This window comes from Hyla sarda, chromosome 3 (genome assembly GCF_029499605.1).
Source record: "Hyla sarda isolate aHylSar1 chromosome 3, aHylSar1.hap1, whole genome shotgun sequence".
In the NCBI taxonomy this organism is placed as follows: Eukaryota; Metazoa; Chordata; class Amphibia; order Anura; family Hylidae; genus Hyla; species Hyla sarda.
This window is the reverse complement of record NC_079191.1, coordinates 147,815,742-147,836,728: the sequence shown is the minus strand read 5'-3', so window position 1 is coordinate 147,836,728 and position 20,987 is coordinate 147,815,742. Positions and strand designations below refer to the sequence as shown.

Here is a 20,987-nt window from a genome sequence, read left to right as displayed (position 1 = left end):
GCAATTAAACCCTACAACACTGATCCATGCAAACTATGGCTTTGCAGGGATCAGTGTAAAAGATCAGTGTGTGCAGTGCCATAGCCCCCTATGGGAGCTATAACACTGCAAAAAAGTGAAAAAATTGTGAAAAAAGTGAATAAAGGTCATTTAACCCCTTCCCTAATAAAAGATAGAATCACCCCCCTTTTCCCTTAAAAAAAACAGTGTAAATAAAAATAAACATATGTGGTATCCCCGCGTGTGGAAATGTCTGAACTATAAAAATATATTGTTAAATAAACCACACAGTCAATGGCGTGCGCGCGAAAAAAAAATCCAAAATAGGGTATTTTTGGTCACTTTTTTTAACTTGAAAAAATGAATAAAAAGCGATCAAAAAATCCGATCAATACAAAAATGGTACCGGTAAAAACTTCAGAACACGGCGCTAAAACACTGCCCGTACATGGAAAAATAAAAAAATTATAGGGGTTAGAAGATCAGAATTTTTAACGCATACATTTTCCTGCAAGTAGTTATGATTTTTTTTCAGAAGTATGACAAAATCAAACCTATAAAAGTAATGTATCATTTTGACCGTATGGACCTACAAAATAAAGGTAAGGTGTCATTTTTACTGAAAAATGCACTGCGTAGAAACGGTAGCCCCCAAAATTACAAAATGAAACTTTTTCTTCAATTTTGTCGCACAATGAATTTTCTTTTTCCGTGGATTTTTTGGTAAAAGGAATAATGTCATTGCAAAGTAGAATTGGTGACACAAAAAATAAGCCATAATATGGAATTTTATGTGCAAAATTGAAAGTGTTATGATTTTTTGAAAGTGATGAGGAAAAAATGAAAATGCAAAAACGGAAAAACACCTTAAGTCCTTAACCCCTTAAGGACTCAGGGTTTTTCCGTTTTTGCACTTTCGTTTTTTCCTCCTTACCTTTTAAAAATCATAACCCTTTCAATTTTCCACCTAAAAATCCATATTATGGCTTATTTTTTGCGTCACCAATTCTACTTTGCAGTGACATCAGTCTACCCAAAATATGACGAAATGGAAAAAAAATCATTGTGCGACAAAATCGAAGAAAAAACGCCATTTTGTAACTTTTGGGGCTTCCGTTTCTACGCAGTGCATATTTCGGTAAAAATGACACATTATCATTATTCTGTAGGTCCATACGGTTAAAATGATACCCTACTTATATAGGTTTGATTTTGTCGTACTTCTGGAAAAAATCATAACTACATGCAGGAAAATTTATACGTTTAAAAATGTCCTCTTCTGAACCCTATAACTTTTTTATTTTTCCACGTACAGGACGGTATGCGGCTCATTTTTTGCGCCGTGATCTGAAGTTTTTATCGGTATGATTTTTGTTTTGATCAGACTTTTTGATCACTTTTTATTCATTTTTTAATGTTATAAAAAGTGACCAAAATACTCTTTTTTGGACTTTGGAATTTTTTTGCGCGTACGCCATTGACCGTGCGGTTTAATTAATGATATATTTTTATAGTTCGGACATTTATGCAAGCGGTGATACCACATATGTTTATTGTTATTTTCATCTTTTTTATGGGAAAAGGGGGGTGATTCAAACTTTTAATAGGGAAGGGGTTAAATGACCTTTATTAACCCTTTTTTTTTTACTTTTTTTTTGCAGTGTTATAGGTCCCATAGGAACCTATAACACTGCACAAACTGATCTCCTATGCTGATCACTGGCGTGTATTAACACGCCTGTGATCAGCGTTATAGGCGCTTGACTGCTCCTGCCTGGATCTCAGGCACGGAGCAGTCATTCGTCGATCGGACACCGAGGAGGCAGGTAAGGGCCCTCCCGGTGTCCTGTAAGCTGTTCGGGACACCGCAATTTCACCGCGGCGGTCCCGAACAGCCCGACTGACTAGCCAGGATACTTTCACTTTTGCTTTAGAAGCGGCGGTCAGCTTTGACCGCCGCTTCTAAAGGGTTAATACCGCACATCGCCGCGATCGGCGATGTGTGGTATTAGCCGCGGGTCCCGGCCGTTGATCAGCGCCGGGACCGACGCGATGTGATGCGGGGTCGCAGCGGGCTTCATATCGCGGGAGCCGGCGCAGGACGTAAATATACGGCCTGCGTCGTTAAAGGGGTATTCCAGGCAAAAACTTTTTTTTATATGTCAACTGGCTCCGGAAAGTTAACAGATTTGTAAATTACTTCTATTAAAAAATATTAATCCTTCCAATAGTTATTAGCTTCTGAAGTTGAGTTGCTGTTTTCTGTCTAACTGCTTTCTGATGACTCAATTCCCGGGAGCTGTCCAGCTCCTATGGGGATATTCTCCCATCATGCAAGGGATATTCTCCCATCATGCACAGCTCCTGTGACGTGACATCATCATTGAGCAGGTAGACAGAAAACTTCAGAAGCTAATAACTATTGGAAGGATTAAGATTTTTTAATAGAAGTAATTTACAAATCTGTTTAACTTTCCGGAGCCAGTTGATATATAAAAAAAAGTTTTTGCCTGGAATACCCCTTTAAGGGGTTAAGAACATATCTCTCATGTGTGCAGTTATCTCTGTTTAGTTTTACTAGAAGGTTCCATTATAAGTTTATGGAGCCCCTCTAATGAAACGGGGCAGAGATGGGACATGAAGTGCTTTCTCACAGCTTGTTGTAATAATCAGTGGGGGTCTGAACACTCAAAACCTTACTGAATCAAAACTTTTCACATGCCTCTGACATCTTGAAAACATTTGGTAAGTGATAGGGACACTTTATGGCTTGTATAAAAAGCATATACACAGTTTAGAGTAAGTCCTCCAAAAACATAAATGAGTTAAAATTAAAAACAACTGTTGCTTCTTTGATACTTTGAACACTGGCCTCAACTATATGGCCCTTTTAAAATGAACAAGACTAGCTTCAACTATATGAAGGTTTCATCCCTGTAACTAGATCTGCCTCTTTTGCTAGCTCTGAGTGCACTGATAGCTCTTCCCATGATGCTCCAGATCTTAGAGCCCTGGCACTTTTTAAGGACAACACCTCTGATTGTAAATGTATGTCAGGTACACCTGATTTATCTTTTTTTAAGGGCAACTAAACAAGACAAATAATTAGCCATATTATCAGTAAATGTAATATTTAGCATTTTGGTTGATGTTACACATATTGTTTAGTTGTTTCTAGCTGTTACTGGAAACCACCAACAAGCAAGCTAAATGTTAACTGCTTTATTATTAATATCATTATTATCATCATCATCATTATTGTGTTCACAAATATACCTTGCATCTGGGCTAATCAATACTGAAAATCATTTAAATTGTACAGTTTGTACATTTTTTATATATATGATAATGTTCATGGTTGCCAAGATTATTAATCCCTTGATAAGCCAAAACAGTTAAAGGGTACCTCTCATCAAAAAAAAACTTTTGATATATTATAGATTAATGTATGCAGAATAACTTTACAATTGCATGTTTTTAAAAAATATGCTTCTTTCTATTTAATTTTCCACTTTGAAGAAATGACCACTAGGGGGTCTCCCTACCAGTCCTGGCAGCAAGCATTTCAGACTCATGCTGGAGACCTAATCACTACGAGCTGCCAGTCTGCTTTGTTCACAAAGGAGAACACTCAGAGCTGCCTGCCTGCTTTGTTCACAGCCTGTTTGGCTGTGAACAAAGCAGGCTGGCAGCTCTGAGTGTTTAGGACTCTAGCATGAGTCAGAAATGCTTGCTGACAGGACTGATCGGGAAAAATACAATAGAAAGAAGCATATTTTTCATTAACATGCTATTGGAAAGTTATTCAACATTCATTAATCTAAAATATATCAAAAGTTTATTTGATGAGAGGTACCCTTTAAGGCTAGGTTCAGACCGAGGAATCTGTGGCCACAAATACCCAAGCTGGAGATTCCGAGGGCTGACAACGTCTACTGGATATGTTGTCACTAGAACCGCGTGGACACTGCTGGTCCTCATAGACCGCAATGTATTCTGCATGGTATTCCGCCGAAATAAATTAGTAATATGGCAGAATTTCATAGTGTCCAAAAATGGGACTTTGCTGCACCAGAATTTCCAAACACAATTTTTAAGCAGAATTATGCTCAGATATTCTGTAGACTGAACTTATTCTCAGCACTATGTCACTCTTGTTTTATGTCTTTGCCCATCCTGGAAGTTGCCTGAATAAAGCTTTCATTGACTGGAATCTATATATATATAATATATATATATATATATATATATATATATATATATATATATATATTAATTAGTGGTATTCTGTCTACACTTATAATATCTATTATGGTTTTAATAATATAACATTTTATAGTATACTATTATATAGTATGTATAATTTATATATTTTTCCTCCTTAGTGGTATTCCAAATATTAGTAGTGAGTTTTTGTATCAATGGCATTTGATATGTGTTAGTCACATGACAGATGTTACTGTGAGCATGGTCTAGGACTAAGGTAATTACAGTCGAAAACGTGTCAGAGCTGATGTCTGTCTGTACATTCCATGTGGATATGGTTTTAAATATTTTCTAATAAACAGAAGATTTTATGGGATTTGTTAAGTTCAATTTCCTACTGTTTCGCTGCTGACCTACAGAGGACCACTTCTCATCCCTGCAGACAAAGACGGATAGGCTGAGACCACACTTTTGTATGGGTTTGGACACCACAAATGTGGTGTAAAAAGGGCATTTTAAACAGGAATATTGTGTTGACTTCAATGTGGTCTAATATATGACAACATATTATTTAAATACATTGCTTATGATGTATTTTTTGTTTAGTTTTCAGTATATACTTACCAGGAAGTAGTGATCCCCTGAGAAATCCAATAGAATTTGATATTTCTTTATATTTCTGGACAGAGTTAATGTTTAGTGTGATTCTTATTTGAGCTAAAAACAAATAGAGAAATCACCAAATTAAATATACAGTATGTTGCATTTTTTTTATTATAGTAACATGTAAAAAGAAAAAAGAAAAACATAATTTGGAACTTACCATCTAATTTTATGTGACAAAATTTGCTGATGACTTTTCACTATTTTGTTTTATTCCTTTTATTTTGAGTTGCTTTTGCTCATTTAAAAAAGAAAAATAGACTGAGGTCCTGTTCTGGCTGTGTCCTGGCAGTAAGTGAAGAGGCACACATAATATGTATTGCTGTCCAGCAAATGTGTGTAGCAGCCCGGAGGGAAGCAGTGTCATTGTATGCATTGATGCTTCCTCTATTACTCTTACTATATTTGGGCCAAGCCTACTGAATGTTACAGATTTTTCAGGCATTCAGTGCATACAACTGAATCTGAATCAAATCTGGTGGTCCCACCCCCCTCCCCCTCCCCCGGAAACAAATTTTCCTCACCTAGCTCTCAGTGTCTTCTGTAAACATATAAAATTTAAACATTAAAAGTTGCAGTAAAGAATTTCACTGTAACTTCTATCAAGATTTGACAATGCATTAACATGTTACTGAAGTGTAATCTTGTTTGTAACTCTAAACTTAATTTATCAAAACTGGGGAAAGTAAATCAGTAAGCATCATTTAAATCTGGTTGTAATGGTAAACTAAAAGTGCCTAATGGAACAGAGGACACACAATGTATGTATGGCCAAATTTTCTTTCTTTTATTTTTTTTTTCTGTTACTTCATTTTTTATTTTTTATTTTTTTTAACTTTAGTATAGCACATACAGAAATAAATAATTTGCCAACAAGACAAACACTGTATGACAAGTAAATTGCTGAAAATGCTTTTAGGTTGTTTATAAAAAACGGTTATGTAGTAAGCTGAATGCATGTATTACATAAGTTATGGTAAACTACTTTACTCTAAAAGATGTGGTGACAGCAAAATAAAAATCTTAAACTTTTCTTTTCCTGTTTTATTTTATTTTATATTTTTTTACACAAGAAAACCAGCAGAAACTAAATCAGTGTTTCTAGTAGGTCTTTATTTACAAACAAAATCTGATCATTATGAGAACCAAGCAACAGAGTAAGGCTAAGTTTCCACTTGGTTTTTTTTCTGGCAGTTTTTGGAATACTGCCACTGCAGTTTTTGAGCCAAAGCCAGAAGTATATTCAAAAGGAATAGGACATATAAAGGAAGGACTTACACTTCTCCTCCCTTATGGATCCACTTCTGACTTTAGCTGCAGTGGCAGTTTTCCAAAAACTGCCATAAAAAAAAAACAAGTGGAAACTTAGCCTAAGAAATTCATAGTGTTTATGTGGTTTGCAATGGTATTTTTCAAGATGTGCCATCAACAATCACAGGATAAACAAGCAGGATCCCTAAAAAAAAAAAAAAAGCACTGCCATAAATATGCCATGATAGGGCAGATTTACTAATAATCTTTATTTCTTAAACAGTGCAAACTCATAGTAGAATTGAAAATGTTCACAATTTTTCGTTTAGTTGCAATTTTGCTAGTTGAGGCAACTATCAACCATGTCCAAATTCAACTGAGACGCCAAGGAGGATAGGGAAAGTGGCTCTTTCTAATGCTGTGATTCTTCTTCTGGAAGTGCTGGCTACACAAACACCCATGCAAGCCCAGTGGTCTTTATAGAACCCCTGGCTGCCATGGAAACCAGGGATGAACATCGCAGGGCTCAGTGATGCAGATACTCTTCCAAATGCAACAGTTATGGTTTGACGGTGGCATGTGAACGATTAAACTACCCAGAGCAGAAATTTCAACTCTCCTGATAATTATAGCAGGAGCCCTGCTATCATACTGACTGTCAAGCACCCTCGATCCCTAGAAAGGAAATTCACAAAAGTTTATTGTAGCTCCACCATGAAAACAGGCAGACATGGCAGGCTAAATTAAACACCCTTAATGACCACCATAAAAAGATGTTTTGGCAGACTTTAAGCAGTAATAACTCTGGGATGCTTTTACTTATGAATTTCATTCTGAGATTTTTTTTCGGGACATATTCTACTTTAACATTGTGATAAATTTTAATCAATACTTGCATCATTTATTGATGAAAAATTCAAAAATATCATGAAAAATTAGAAAATTTAGCATTTTTCTAAATTTGAAGCTCTCTGCTTGTAAGGAAAATAGACATTCCAACTAAATGTTATATTGATTCACATATACAATATGTCTACTTTATGTTGGCATCATAAAATTGACATGTTTTTACTTGTGGAAGACATCAGAGGGCTTCAAAGTTAAGCAGCAATTTTTTTAATTTTTCACAAAATTTTCAAAATCGGAATTTTTCAGGGACCTGTTCAATTTTGAAGTGGATTTGAAGGGCATTCATATTAGAAATACCCCCATAAATGACCCATTATAGAAACTTTACCCCTCAAAGTATTCAAAATGACATTCAGAAATGTTGTTAACCCTTAAGGTGATTCACATGAAAAGCAGCAAAGTGAAGGAGAAAATTCAAGATCTTCATTTTTTACACTTGCATCTTCTTGGAGACCCAATTTTTGAATTTTCACAAGGGGTAATAGGAGAAAAAGCCCCCCAAAATTTGTACCCCATTTCTCTTGAGTAAGAAAAATGCCTCGTATATGTATGTTAAGTGTTTGGCGGGCGCAGTAGAGGGCTCAGAAGGGAAGGAGCGACAATGGGATTTTGGACAGTAAATTTAGCTGAAATGGTTTTTGGGGGGCATGTGGCATTTAGGAAGCCCATATGGTGCCAAAAAAGCAAAAAACAAACCTACATGGTAAATTATTTTGTAAAGTACACCCCTCAAGGCACATAACAAGGGGTTCAGTGAGCCTTAACATCCCACAGGTGTTTGAAGTCGAATGTGTAAATGAAAAATATTTTTTCCCCAAATTGGGGTAATGGGAGAAAATGCCCACCAAAATTTGTAACCCCATCTCTTCTGAGTATGAAAATACCCCATGTTGGGACGTAAAATGCTCTGCTCTGTCACATTTAGAAAGCCTCTATGGTCATAGGCGTGCGCACGGGGTGTACCGGGTGTGCCTGGGCACACCCTAATCAAGCCCAGGCTCCCGTCATATTCGGGATATCCAGGGAGCGTAGGAACCGGGGGGATGTGTCCCCCCGGTTCCTACGCTCCCTGGATATCCCGAAAATCAGAAAATCATGCAGGGGGACAGATCATGGGGGAATCCTCCCCAGTTCTGCCCGCAGACTTTGCTGTATTATATGCTCCCTGGGTCTATTTAACCCAGGGAGGCATTCATAGCTGTTCACTCACGGCCGGAGCTTCTGGACTGCGTGCGCACACAGTTCAAAGAAGGCCGTGACCTCTTCCCAAATGCAGGCGCCGATGACGTCAATCATCAGCGCCTGCACTGTGGAGAAGAGAGAACGCAGCCCGGCTCTTCTGGAGATCGCTGCGTGGGACTAGGTGAGTTTTTTTTGTTATTTTCTTTGGTACTCTGGGATGGGGAATCGTGTGGGGTGGTGACCCTGGGGGTGGTGACCCGGGGGGGGGCTTTTAGTCACAATACACAGTGTTACTTCACACTTACTCTACTGCAGTTTTTCCCAACCAGGGTGCCTCCAGATGTTGCAAAACTACAACTCCCAGCATGCCTGGACAGCCAAAGGCTGTCCAGGCATGCTGGGAGTTGTAGTTTTGCAACACCTGTAGGCACCCTGGTTGGGAGACACTGCTCTACTGGACCCTTTTCACATAGACACACTATTATGCAGTTACTTCTGTGAATGTTTATTACTGCTCTTTATTTTGCAGTCCAATTATATGTTAATTAATGTCCTTTGTATGTTTAGTTCACAAATAGAGCAACTGATGGTGTGCACTTCATACAGTCATAGATGCAGAGCCTCTAGTGCAGTGGTCTCCAACCGTTGGCTGTCCGGGCATGCTAGGAGTTGTAGTTTTGCAACATCTGGAGGTCCGTAGGTTGAAGACCACTGCTCTAGTGTTATTCAAAGTGCATATATAATTAGCTGTTACTGTTTTTTTGTGTAAACTGCGCATTCATAAACATAAGATGCATAACTTTGCCTTGATGTCAGGACCCTTGTATAATACAAAGTCCTGTGTATTACATGGGGTCCCTATATTAGCACCAGGTAATGTATTCACTGTTCACTTTATTGCAGATGTCCCAACACTGCGCTATTGCACTAGTGCCCGTCACTCCATTTCCTAATCCACATATGTCCACAGCTTCCTTTGTTATGCATTGGCTGCAGATTGTATTACACTATGTCATTGCACTTCGCTGTTTCCTAGGTAGTGGTAGCTGGTTTCAAGTATTTGGGCTCTGTTCACATTGCGATAGGCGATCCTACGTGTTTCATCCGCTTCAATTAATCAGGGATCACGTTGTAGCGTGTATTCTTCTAATATCTCTTCACGGGCCACCAGTGACGGCCACTAATGCAATAGCGCAGTGTTGGGACGTGAACAGTGAATACATTACCTGGTGCTAAATAGGGACCCGATGTAATACACAGGACTTATTGCAATTATACAAGGGTCCTGACATCAAGGCAAAGTTATGCATTTTATGTTTATGAATGCGCAGTTTACACAAAATGTGAAACAGTAACACCTAATTATATATGCACTTTGAATAGCACTAGAGGCTATGCATCTATGATTGTATGAAGTGACTCTATCAGTTGCTCTATTTGTGAACTAAACATACAAAGTGTGAAGTGACACTGTGTATTGTGATCTGACTTTGCCTACATGCTATCTATCTAGCTATCAACTACCAATCCACCTAGCTACCAACTGACCTAGCTAGCTAAAAAACAACCTACATACCTTATAGGCACTGATTTGAATAGGGACCTTCCATATGATAAAATTTACCTTTTATTAAGTTCCATTTAACCCTTAACTTAACGACGAAGGACGTAAATGTACGTCCTGATGACGTGGTACTTAACACACCAGGACGTACATTTACGTCCTAAGCATAACCGCGGGCATCGGAGCGATGCCCGGATCATGCGCGGCAGGTCCCGGATGTTGATCGCAGCCAGGGACCCGCCGGTAATGGCGGACTTCCGCGATCCCGCGGATGTCTGCCATTAACCCCTCAGATGCCGTGATCAATACAGATCACGGCATCTGCAGGATCGCGGTCACTTAAATGGATGATCGGATCGCCCGCAGCGCTGCCGCGGCGATCCGATCATCCAGCACGGCAGATGGAGGTCCCCTCACCTGGCTCCGCTGTCTTCCGGGAGTCTTCTGCTCTGATCTGCCTTCCCGCAGACCAGACCAGAAGATGACCGATAATGCTGATCAGTGCTTTGTCCTATACATAGCACTGAACAGGATTAGCAATCGAATGATTGCTATAAATAGTCCCCTATGGGGACTATTAAAGTGTAAAAATAAAAGTAAAAAAAGTAAAAAAATTAAGTTAAAACATTTTTAAAAAAACCCTCCCCAATAAAAACGAAAATTGTCCGATTTTCCCTATTTCACCCCAAAAAAGTTTAAAAAAAAATACTTTATATACAAATTTGGTATCGCCGCATGCGTAAATATCTGAACTATTAAAATAAAATGTTAATGATACCATACGGTGAACGGTGTGAACGTAAAAAAACAAAAAGTTCAAAATAGCTGCCTTTTTGTAACAGTTTATTCCCAAAAAATTTTATAAAAAATTTATTGAAAGTTTTATATAAGTAAATATGGTATCAATAAACAGCAAAGATCACGGCGCAAAAAATGAGCCCTCATACCACTGCTTATACAAAAAAATGAAAAAGTTATAGGTCTTCAAAATAGGGGGATCTTAAACGTATTAATTTGGTTAAAAAGTTTGTGCTTTTTTTTTTAAACGCAACAGTAATAGAAAAGTATGTTATCATGGGTATCATTTTAATCGTTTTGACCCAAAGAATAAAGAACACGTCATTTTTACCATAAATTGTACGGCGTAAAAACGAAACCTTCCAAAATTAGCAAAATTGCGGTTTTCTTTTTAATTTCCCCACACAAATAGTATTTTTTTGGTTGCGCCATAAAGTGAATGATGGCATTACAACAGACAACTGGTCATGCAAAAACAAGCCCTCATACTAGTCTGTGGATGAAAATATAAAAGTTATGATTTTTTGAAGGCGAGGAAACTAAAACTTAAAAATAAAATTGTCTGCGTCCTTAAGGCCCAAATGGGCTGCGTCCTTAAGTGGTTAAATATTGACCTACACTACAAAATAAACAGGCTGTCACCTATGGTTTAGCACGCATTCATCATATTGCACTTGATTATACGTAGTTTCTAACGATAAACTCCATATAAAGTGCAAAAACAGTGTATAAAAACACAGAAGATATATAGACAAAGAATTCCAACGGGAGGTATGGTCCAGGTTTATCTTCTATTCTGTTCTCACTATCGGTCAAAGCTGAGTTTTTTTTTTGTTACATGACATAAATTCCTTTATGCATCAATGTTCTCATTTATGCCACTGTTCACATTAAACTCTGTTTATTTGCTGTATCTGACTACATTCATTTTGGGGATAAAGGAATTTTTGTCATGTACAGAACAGAAGATAAACCTGGGCCATACCTCCTGTTGGAATTTTTTGTGTGTATATTTTGTGTGTTTGTATACACAGTTTTTTGCACTTTATATGGAGTTTATCCTGAGAGACTACTTATACACAAGTGCAATAAGATAAATGTGTGCTAATCCATAGGTGACCGGTGGCAGCCTGTATATTTTGTAGTGTAAGTCGATATTTTATTGGAACGTAATAAAAGGTATATTTTATTATATGGAAAGTTCCTATTCAAATCAGTGTCTATATTATTAATGTACTGGGAGACCCACCATTTTAACCTAAAAAGTGTTAATACCTACCTAAAAATCTAGCTAACAACCTACCTACCTGGTTACCTACTTCCCTGGCTATCTAACTACCTGGCTACCTACGTAGCAAGCTAGCTGCCTGCCTACCTACCTGGCTATCTAGCAACCTGAATATCTACCTACCTAACTATCCATCTACCTAACTACCTACCTAACTATCTATCTACCTAGCAACCTAACTACATGGCTACCTAGCTAGCTAACAACCTACCTAGCTAATTGCCTACTGTCACGATGCCGGCTGGTAGGTAGTGGATCCTCTGTGCCAGAGAGGGATGGCGAGGACCGCGCTAGTGGACCGGTTCTAAGCCACTACAGGTTTTCACCAGAGCCCGCCGCAAAGCGGGATGGTCTTGCTGCGGCGGTAGTGACCAGGTCGTATCCACTAGCAACGGCTCACCTCTCTGGCTGCTGAAGATGCTGAAGATAGGCGCGGTACAAGGGAGTAGGCAGAAGCAAGGTCGGACGTAGCAGAAGGTCGGGGGCAGGCGGCAAGGATCGTAGTCAGGGGCAACGGCAGGAGGTCAGGAACACGGACTAGGAACAGACAAGGGAACGCTTTCACTAGGCACAAGTGCAACAAGATCCGGCAAGGGAGTGCAAGGGAAGTGAGGTAATATAGGGAAGTGCACAGGTGATTACCCTAATTGGAACCACTGCGCCAATCAGCGGCGCAGTGGCCCTATAAATCGCAGAGACCCGGCGCGCGCGCGCCCTAGGGAGCGGGGCCGCGCGCGCCGGGACAGAACAGACGGGGAGCGAGTCAGGTACGGGGGCCGGGGTGCGCATCGCGAGCGGGCGCTATCCGCATCGCGAATCGCATCCCGGCTGAAGGCGGGACCGCAGCGCACCCGGTCAGTGGATCTGACCGGGGCGCTGCAACAACGAAGATGAGGCGAGCGCTCCGGGGAAGAACGGGGACCCGGAGCGCTCGGCGTAACAGTACCCCCCCCCTTGGGTCTCCCCCTCTTCTTGGGGCCAAAGAACCTGAGGAAAAAAAACTCAATTTTTCCGTGATGAGGTCCGATGCAAATTAGGAGGGGTTCTGTGTGGAAACGTACGAGACAGTCCAATCTTTTGTTGTAAAAACAATAGATGTAGAGGGGTCTGGCGAGACTGGTCACAGGAACGTAGAACCTGTTGATGAGAGAGGCCAAAAAAAATTTTCCTGCAGATCCGGAATCCAAGAAGAGCATAGTAGAGAAGGAGAAGGTAGAGGCAGACATCCGCACAGGCACAGTAAGGCGTGGAGAAGCAGAGTTGACATCAAGAACTGTGTCACCTTTGTGCGGAGTCAGCGTACGTCTTTCCAGGCGGGGAGGACGGATAGGACAATCCTTCAGGAAGTGTTCGGTACCGGCATAGTACAGGCAAAGATTCTCCATGCGGCGTCGTGTCCTCTCTTGAGGTGTCAAGCAAGACCGGTCAACTTGCATAGCCTCCGCGGCGGGAGGCACAGGAACAGATTGCAGAGGACCAGAGGAGAGAGGAGCCGGGGAGAAAAAACGCTTCGTGCGAACAAAGTCCATATCCAGGCGGAGCTCCAGACGCCATCCGGAAGAACGCATGTCAATGCGAGTGGCTAGATGAATGAGTTCATGTAGGTCAGCAGGAGTCTCTCGTGCGGCCAGAACATCTTTAATGTTGCTGGATAGGCCTTTTTTAAAGGTCGCGCAGAGAATCTCACTATTCCAGGACAACTCGTAAGCAAGAGCACGGAACTGAATGGCGTACTCGCCAACGGAAGAAACACCCTGGGCCAGGTTCAGCAGGGCAATCTCGGCTGAAGAAGCACGGGCAGGTTCCTCAAAGACACTTCGAATTTCCGAGAAGAAGGAGTGTACAGAGGCAGTGACGGGGTCATTGCGGTCCCAGAGCGGTGCGGCCCATGACAGGGCTTTTCCAGACAGAAGGCAGAACACGAAAGCCACCTTAGACCTTTCAGTAGGAAACTGGTCCGACATCATCTCCAAGTGCTGGGAACATTGCGAAAGAAAGCCACGGCAATACTTAGAGTCCCCATTAAATTTGTCCGGCAAGGACAGGCGGAGGCTAGGAGTGGCCACTCGCTGCGGAGGAGGTGCAGGAGCTGGCGGAGGAGAAGATTGCTGGAGAAGTTGCGACTGAAGTTGGTGCGAAATGGTGGACATTTCCGACAGCTGACGGGTTAGAAGGGCGATCTGTCGGGCTTGCTGGGCGGCCACCGTGGTGAGGTCAGCGACAACTGGCAGAGGAACTTCAGCGGGATCCATGGCCGGATCTACTGTCACGATGCCGGCTGGTAGGTAGTGGATCCTCTGTGCCAGAGAGGGATGGCGAGGACCGCGCTAGTGGACCGGTTCTAAGCCACTACAGGTTTTCACCAGAGCCCGCCGCAAAGCGGGATGGTCTTGCTGCGGCGGTAGTGACCAGGTCGTATCCACTAGCAACGGCTCACCTCTCTGGCTGCTGAAGATGCTGAAGATAGGCGCGGTACAAGGGAGTAGGCAGAAGCAAGGTCGGACGTAGCAGAAGGTCGGGGGCAGGCGGCAAGGATCGTAGTCAGGGGCAACGGCAGGAGGTCAGGAACACGGACTAGGAACAGACAAGGGAACGCTTTCACTAGGCACAAGTGCAACAAGATCCGGCAAGGGAGTGCAAGGGAAGTGAGGTAATATAGGGAAGTGCACAGGTGATTACCCTAATTGGAACCACTGCGCCAATCAGCGGCGCAGTGGCCCTATAAATCGCAGAGACCCGGCGCGCGCGCGCCCTAGGGAGCGGGGCCGCGCGCGCCGGGACAGAACAGACGGGGAGCGAGTCAGGTACGGGGGCCGGGGTGCGCATCGCGAGCGGGCGCTATCCGCATCGCGAATCGCATCCCGGCTGAAGGCGGGACCGCAGCGCACCCGGTCAGTGGATCTGACCGGGGCGCTGCAACAACGAAGATGAGGCGAGCGCTCCGGGGAAGAACGGGGACCCGGAGCGCTCGGCGTAACACCTACCTGGATACCTTGCTAGCTACCCACCTATGTTGCTCATAACCAACCTTGCTACCTACCTAGCTATCTACCTAGCAACCTAACTACCTACATGTATGGCTATCTACTTAGCTAGCTAACAATCTACCTAGACACTTAACAAGCTATCTAGCTAACAACCAACCTAGCTATGAACATACCTAGCTACTGACATAGTTGCAACCTAACCATGTAGCTAGCTACCTACTTACCTGCCTACCTACCTATCTAGCGAGCTAACAACCTACCTACTATCAGAATTATTTATCTACTGAGGGGGTCTATGGTGGGGGATAGGCCTACTTAATGGGGGACCTACTATTCCTTATTATGAGAGGGCATTGCACTGGAAAAATGCAGAGTCAAGCATGTTTTTCCTGCAGATGCTAAAGAGACGATTTTTACCTGGAAGAAGTTGACATGTCAGTCTGATCCAGATGCACAAGAAAAGGAAAGAGGACATTGCTAATCAGAAATGATGTTACCGGTGAGTCCCTAGATGTAACTATAATCACCTATATGGTATACAGATCCTGTGTACAGCTGGAATCTACCTTTATGTGATCCTGGATACAATTACTTATATGGTATACAGGTCCTGCAACAAAGTCCAAGACCACAGCACCAAAAATTCTAAACTGATATGTGCAAAATAGCTGTAGTTTATTGGTTCCCCAAAAGTTTTTTTTTGAAGAACCAATAAATAATAGCTCTTTTTTCCAATTTTGGTGCTGTGGTCTTGGACTTTCTTGCATGTTTGGTATCCGGATTGGCTATGTGGATGACTACGGCGACAATGGATTTATCTAGTGCTGTCTTATCTGTTTATGTATGTGTGCATGCAAGCAAGAGTGTATTTGTATATATATATATATACATATATATATATATATATATATATATATATATATATATACGCACGCACGCGTGCGGCGTGAGTTTGTGCTATAGTGCACACCCTAATGCAATATGCTGCGCACGCCTATGTTTATGGTACCAGAACAGCAAAAAAAAAAAAAACACATGGCCTACTATTTTGGAAACTACACCCCTCAACAAGGGGTACAGCACGTAACAAGGGGTACAGTGAGCCTTAACACCCCACAGGTGTTTGACAACTTTTAGTTAAAGGCTGATGTGTAAATGAAAAAAAAAAAATCACTAAAATGCATTTTCTTCCCCAAATGTAGTAAGATTGGAAAAAATGCCCCCCCCCCCCCCCCCCAAATTTGTAAACCCATTTCTTCTTATGTAAAGTGCTCTTCGGGCGAACTACAGGGTGGGCCATTTATATGGATACACCTTAATAAAATGGGAATGGTTGGTGATATTAACTTTCTGTTTGTGGCACATTAGTATATGTGACTATTAAAGTGTAAAAATCTGACTACATTCATTCTGGGGATAAAGGAATTTTTGTCATGTACAGAACAGAAGATAAACCTGGGCCATACCTCCTGTTGGAATTTTTTGTGTGTATATTTTGTGTGTTTGTATACACTGTTTTTGCACTTTATGTGGAGTTTATCCCGAGAGACTACTTATACTCAAGTGCAATAAGATAAATGTGTGCTAATCCATAGGTGACCGGTGGCAGCCTGTATATTTTGTAGTATAAGTCGATATTTTATTGGAACGTAATAAAAGGTATATTTTATTGTATGGAAAGTTCCTATTCAAATCAGTGTCTATAATATTAATGTACTGGGAGACCCACCATTTTAACCTAAAAAGTGTTAATACCTACCTAACAATCTAGCTAACAACCTACCTACCTGGTTACCTACTTCCCTGGCTATCTAACTACCTGGCTACCTACGTAGCAAGCTAGCTGCCTGCCTACCTACCTGGCTATCTAGCAACCTGAATATCTACCTACCTAACTATCCATCTACCTAACTACCTACCTAGCTATCTACCTAGTATATGTGAGGGGAGAAACTTTTCAAGATGGGTGGTGACCATGGCAGCCATTTTGAAGTCGGCCATTTTGAATCCAACCTTTGTTTTTTCAATAGGAAGAGGGACATGTGATACATCGAATTTATTGGGAATTTCACAAGAAAAACAATGATGTGCTTGGTTTTAACGTAACTTTATTCTTCCATGAGTTATTTACAAGTTTCTGACCACTTATAAAATGTGTTCAATGTACTGCCCATTATGATGGATTGTCAATGCAACCCTCTACTCCCACTCTTCACACACTGATAGCAACACCGCAGGAGAAATGCTAGCACAGGCTTCCAGTATCCATAGTTTCAAGGGCTGCAGAATGGGCAAAACAAAAATTGGAACAGGACCCTCAGTTTACGCAGAAGATTTTCTTCAGTGATGAGGCAACTTTTATGTGAATGGTGAACTTAACAAACAAAACCACCGCTATTAGTCTGACAATAACCCACATTGGATAGATCCCTCCAAGACTGTTGGAACACAAAAATTGATGGTATGGTGTGGTATATGGGGTACAAAGATAGTGGGGCCATTCTTCATCAATGGAAACCTCAAGGCCACTGGATATGCAACATTTCTACATGATGATGTGTTTCCCTTTTTATGCACTGATGCTGGCATGTTCCCTGAGTTTTTTCAGCAAGATGGTGCACCCCCACATTATGGGTGTCAGGTCCGAGCATTCCTAGATGAACAGTTTCCTGGAAAGTGGATTGGTCATCGTGGGCCAGATGAATGGCCCCCAAGGTCTCCCGATCTCACCCCCTTAGATTTTTATCTTTGGGGTCATCTGAAGGCAATTGTCTATGCTGTGAAGATATGAGATGTGCAGCACCTGAAACTATGGATACTAGAAGCCTGTACTAGCATTTCTCCTGCAGTGTTGCTCTCAGTGTGTGAAGAGTGGGAGAAGAGGGTTGCATTGACAATCCAACACAATGGGCAGCATATTGAACACATTTTATAAGTGGTCAGAAACTTGTAAATAACTCCTGAAAGAATAAAGTTACGTTAAAACCAAGCACATCATGGTTTTTCTTGTGAAATTCCCAATAAGTTTGATGTGTCACATGACCCTCTTCCTATTGAAAAAACAAAAGTTGGATTCAAAATGGCCAACTTGAAAATGGCCGTCATGGTCACTACCCATCTTGAAAAGTTTCCCCCCTCACAAATACTAATGTGCCACAAAAAGGAAGTTAATATCACCAACCATTCCCATTTTATTAAGGTCCATCCATATAAATGGCCCACCCTGTATAATGCTCAGAAGAGGAGGAGTGCCATTGAGATTTTGGAGAGAGAATTAGTTTGGAATGGAAGTCGTGAGCCATGTGCGTCTTTGGAACAATGGGCTGTGCAAATGAAAAATAAAATTTTTCATTTTCACAGACCACTGTTCCAAAAATCTGTCAAACACCTGTGGGGGTAAATGCTCACTGTACCCCTTCTTACATTATGTGAGGGGTGTAGTTTCCAATATGAGGTTACATGGGGGGGTCCATTGTTCTGGAACTATGGGGGCTTTGTTCTCTCCAAAAGCCCAATGGCATTCCTTCTCTTCTGAGCATTGTAGTTCGCCAGCAGAGCACTTAATATCCAAATATGGGGTATATTCTTACTCAGAAGAAATGGGGTTACAAATTTTGGAGGGCTTTTCCTATTTTCCCTTGTGAAAATGAAAAATTTAGGGTAACACCAGTATTTTAGTAAAATTATTTAAATATTTTTTTTCATTTTCCTTTCCAACTTTAATGAAAATTCGTCAAACACCTGTGGGGTGTTAAGGCTCACTATGGCCTTTGTTATGTTCCGTGAGGGGTGTAGTTTCCAAAATTTGGTCACAAGTGTGTATTTTTTTTCCGTTTATGTCAGAACCGCTGTAAAATCAGCCACCCCTGTGCAAATCAACAATTTGGGCGCTCTCACTCCTGAGCCTTGTTGTGCATCCACAGAGCATTTTACGCCCACATATGAGGTATTTCCGTACTCAGGAGAAATTGCATTACAAATTTTGGGGGTCTTTCTTTCCTCTCACCTCTTGTGAAAATAAAAAGTATGGGGCAACATCAGCATGTTAGTGTAAACATTTTAATTTTTTTACACTAACAGGCTGGTGTAGACCCCAAATTTTCCTTTTCATAAGGGGGTAAAAGGAGAAAAAGCCCCCCCCCCCAAGTTTGTAGTGCAATTGCTCCAGAGTACGGAAATACCCCATATGTGGCCCTAAACTGTTTCCTTGAAATATGACAGGGCTCCGAAATGAGAGAGCGCCATGCACATTTGAGGACTAAATTAGGGATTGCATAGAGGTGGACATTGCGTAGGGGTATTCTACGCCATTGATTCCCAAACAGGGTGCCTCCCGCTTTTGCTAAACTCCCAGCATTCCTGGACAGTCAGTGGCTGTTCGGAAATGCTGGGAGTTGTTGTTTTGCAACAGCTGGAGGCTCCGTTTTAGAAACACTGCCGTACGACACGTTTTTCATTTTTATTGGGGGGGGGGGGGGGGCAAACCTCAAGTTGTTTCAAAACTACAACACCCAGCATGCACTGGCAGACCATGCTGGGAGACGTACTTTTACAACAGCTGGAGGCACACTGGAAAATACTGTGTTAGGTAACAGAATCTAACTGAAGGTTTTCCAACCAACCAATGTGCCTCCAGCTGTTGCAAAACTACAACTACTAGCATGTACTGATCGCCGAAGGGCATGCAGGGAGATGTAGTTATGCAACAGCTGGAGGTATGCAACTACAACTTCCAGCATGCCGAGACAGCATTTTGCTGTTCGTGCATGCTGGGAGTTGTAGTTTTACAAGATCTGAAGGACCACAGTTTAGAGACTACCACACAGTGATCTCCAAACTGTGGCCCTCCAGATGTTGCAAAACTACAAATCCCAGCATGCCCAGACAGCAAACTGCTGTTTCGGGATGCTGGGAGTTGTAGCTTTGCAAGATCTAGAGAGCCACAGTTTAGAGACCACTGAGCAGTGTTCTCCAAACTGTAGCCCTCCAGCTGTTTCAAAACTGCAAATCCCAGCATGCCCAAACAGCTGTCTGGGCATGTTGGGAGTTGTAGTTTTGCAACATCTGGAGGGCTACAGTTCAGACCTGGAGACCCATATGACCTGGAATTGCAGCAGATTCATATTGGCGATTTGCGATCGCCGACACGGGGGCGTCTCAGATCTCCTCTAGGGTTTTGCACAGGGTGCCTGCTGAATGATTGACTGTATACAGGGCTGTATTTTTTTGTGCCTTGCTCATTAGTTTTCATCATTACCACTTTTGTCTTTATGTTATCATCATTTTCTCTGGGATGTGATGTAGCAAAAAAAATCATCAATTTTGGACTTTATTAGTTTCCACCATTCAATGAATGGAATGTCATTATTAACAATGTATTTTTTTAAATCTGAAATTTCTACACATGGAAGTGAAAATATTTGTTAATTTTTTTATAGTTTTTTTTGTAAAATGGGAAAAGGGGGATGATTCAAATTTGTATTGAAGGAGGGTCTTATTTACTTTATCAAAACCTATTTTTTACTATATATTTTATACTTTTTAAATCCCCATAGGGTACTATTAATAACAATATTTTGTCTGCTATTACTGTTGAGTGCTCTGCAAGAGTATAGCACTGATTGATAATATTGGCAATCTACTTGTACAGCCTGCCTGTGTATACAAAAAGATAGAGAGACATTAAGCAGAGACCTTTGACCATCAACTTCCGTTATCGGACCTCTGCAATCGCGCTGCAGGTGATCCGATGAGTGTCACGGCATCTAAAAGAGTACCAGTCACCAAATAAAACTTTTAATATAGTGTTCCTTGTGTAATTAGCAGACACTTTCCCATTCACTTGCTTTTAAAATTATCAACATAAATTTGTTTAAAATGTAATAGAAAAAATGGCCACAATGCCACAATTAATACATGGAGTTTGGTCTCCTCCCGGCCTGACAGTAGACCAAACTCAGGAAGTGCTTCTCTGCAATGAGCCTCACTGAAAGCTGCAAAGAGCCTTACTGAAAGATGCAAAGAGCCTCACTGAAACATGCATAGAGCCTCACTGAAACATGCATAGAGCTTTAAGTCTTCTATTCATCACAGCACTGCAACCATGTGAGGTCTGAAGTGCTCCCCCAGCAGGCTTCAG

At 41.4% G+C, this 20,987-nt stretch overlaps 1 protein-coding gene across 1 annotated transcript in view; it reads right to left on the bottom strand.

The window, feature by feature from the left end:
- Nucleotides 1-20,987, bottom strand: part of NAALADL2 (N-acetylated alpha-linked acidic dipeptidase like 2) — an 801,196-nt gene that overhangs the window by 416,886 nt on the left and 363,323 nt on the right. The window contains exon 7 of the mRNA XM_056565215.1: nucleotides 4,831-4,923. Within this exon, the coding sequence (XP_056421190.1) occupies nucleotides 4,831-4,923 (93 nt within the window). The remainder of the gene's footprint in view (nucleotides 1-4,830; nucleotides 4,924-20,987) is intronic.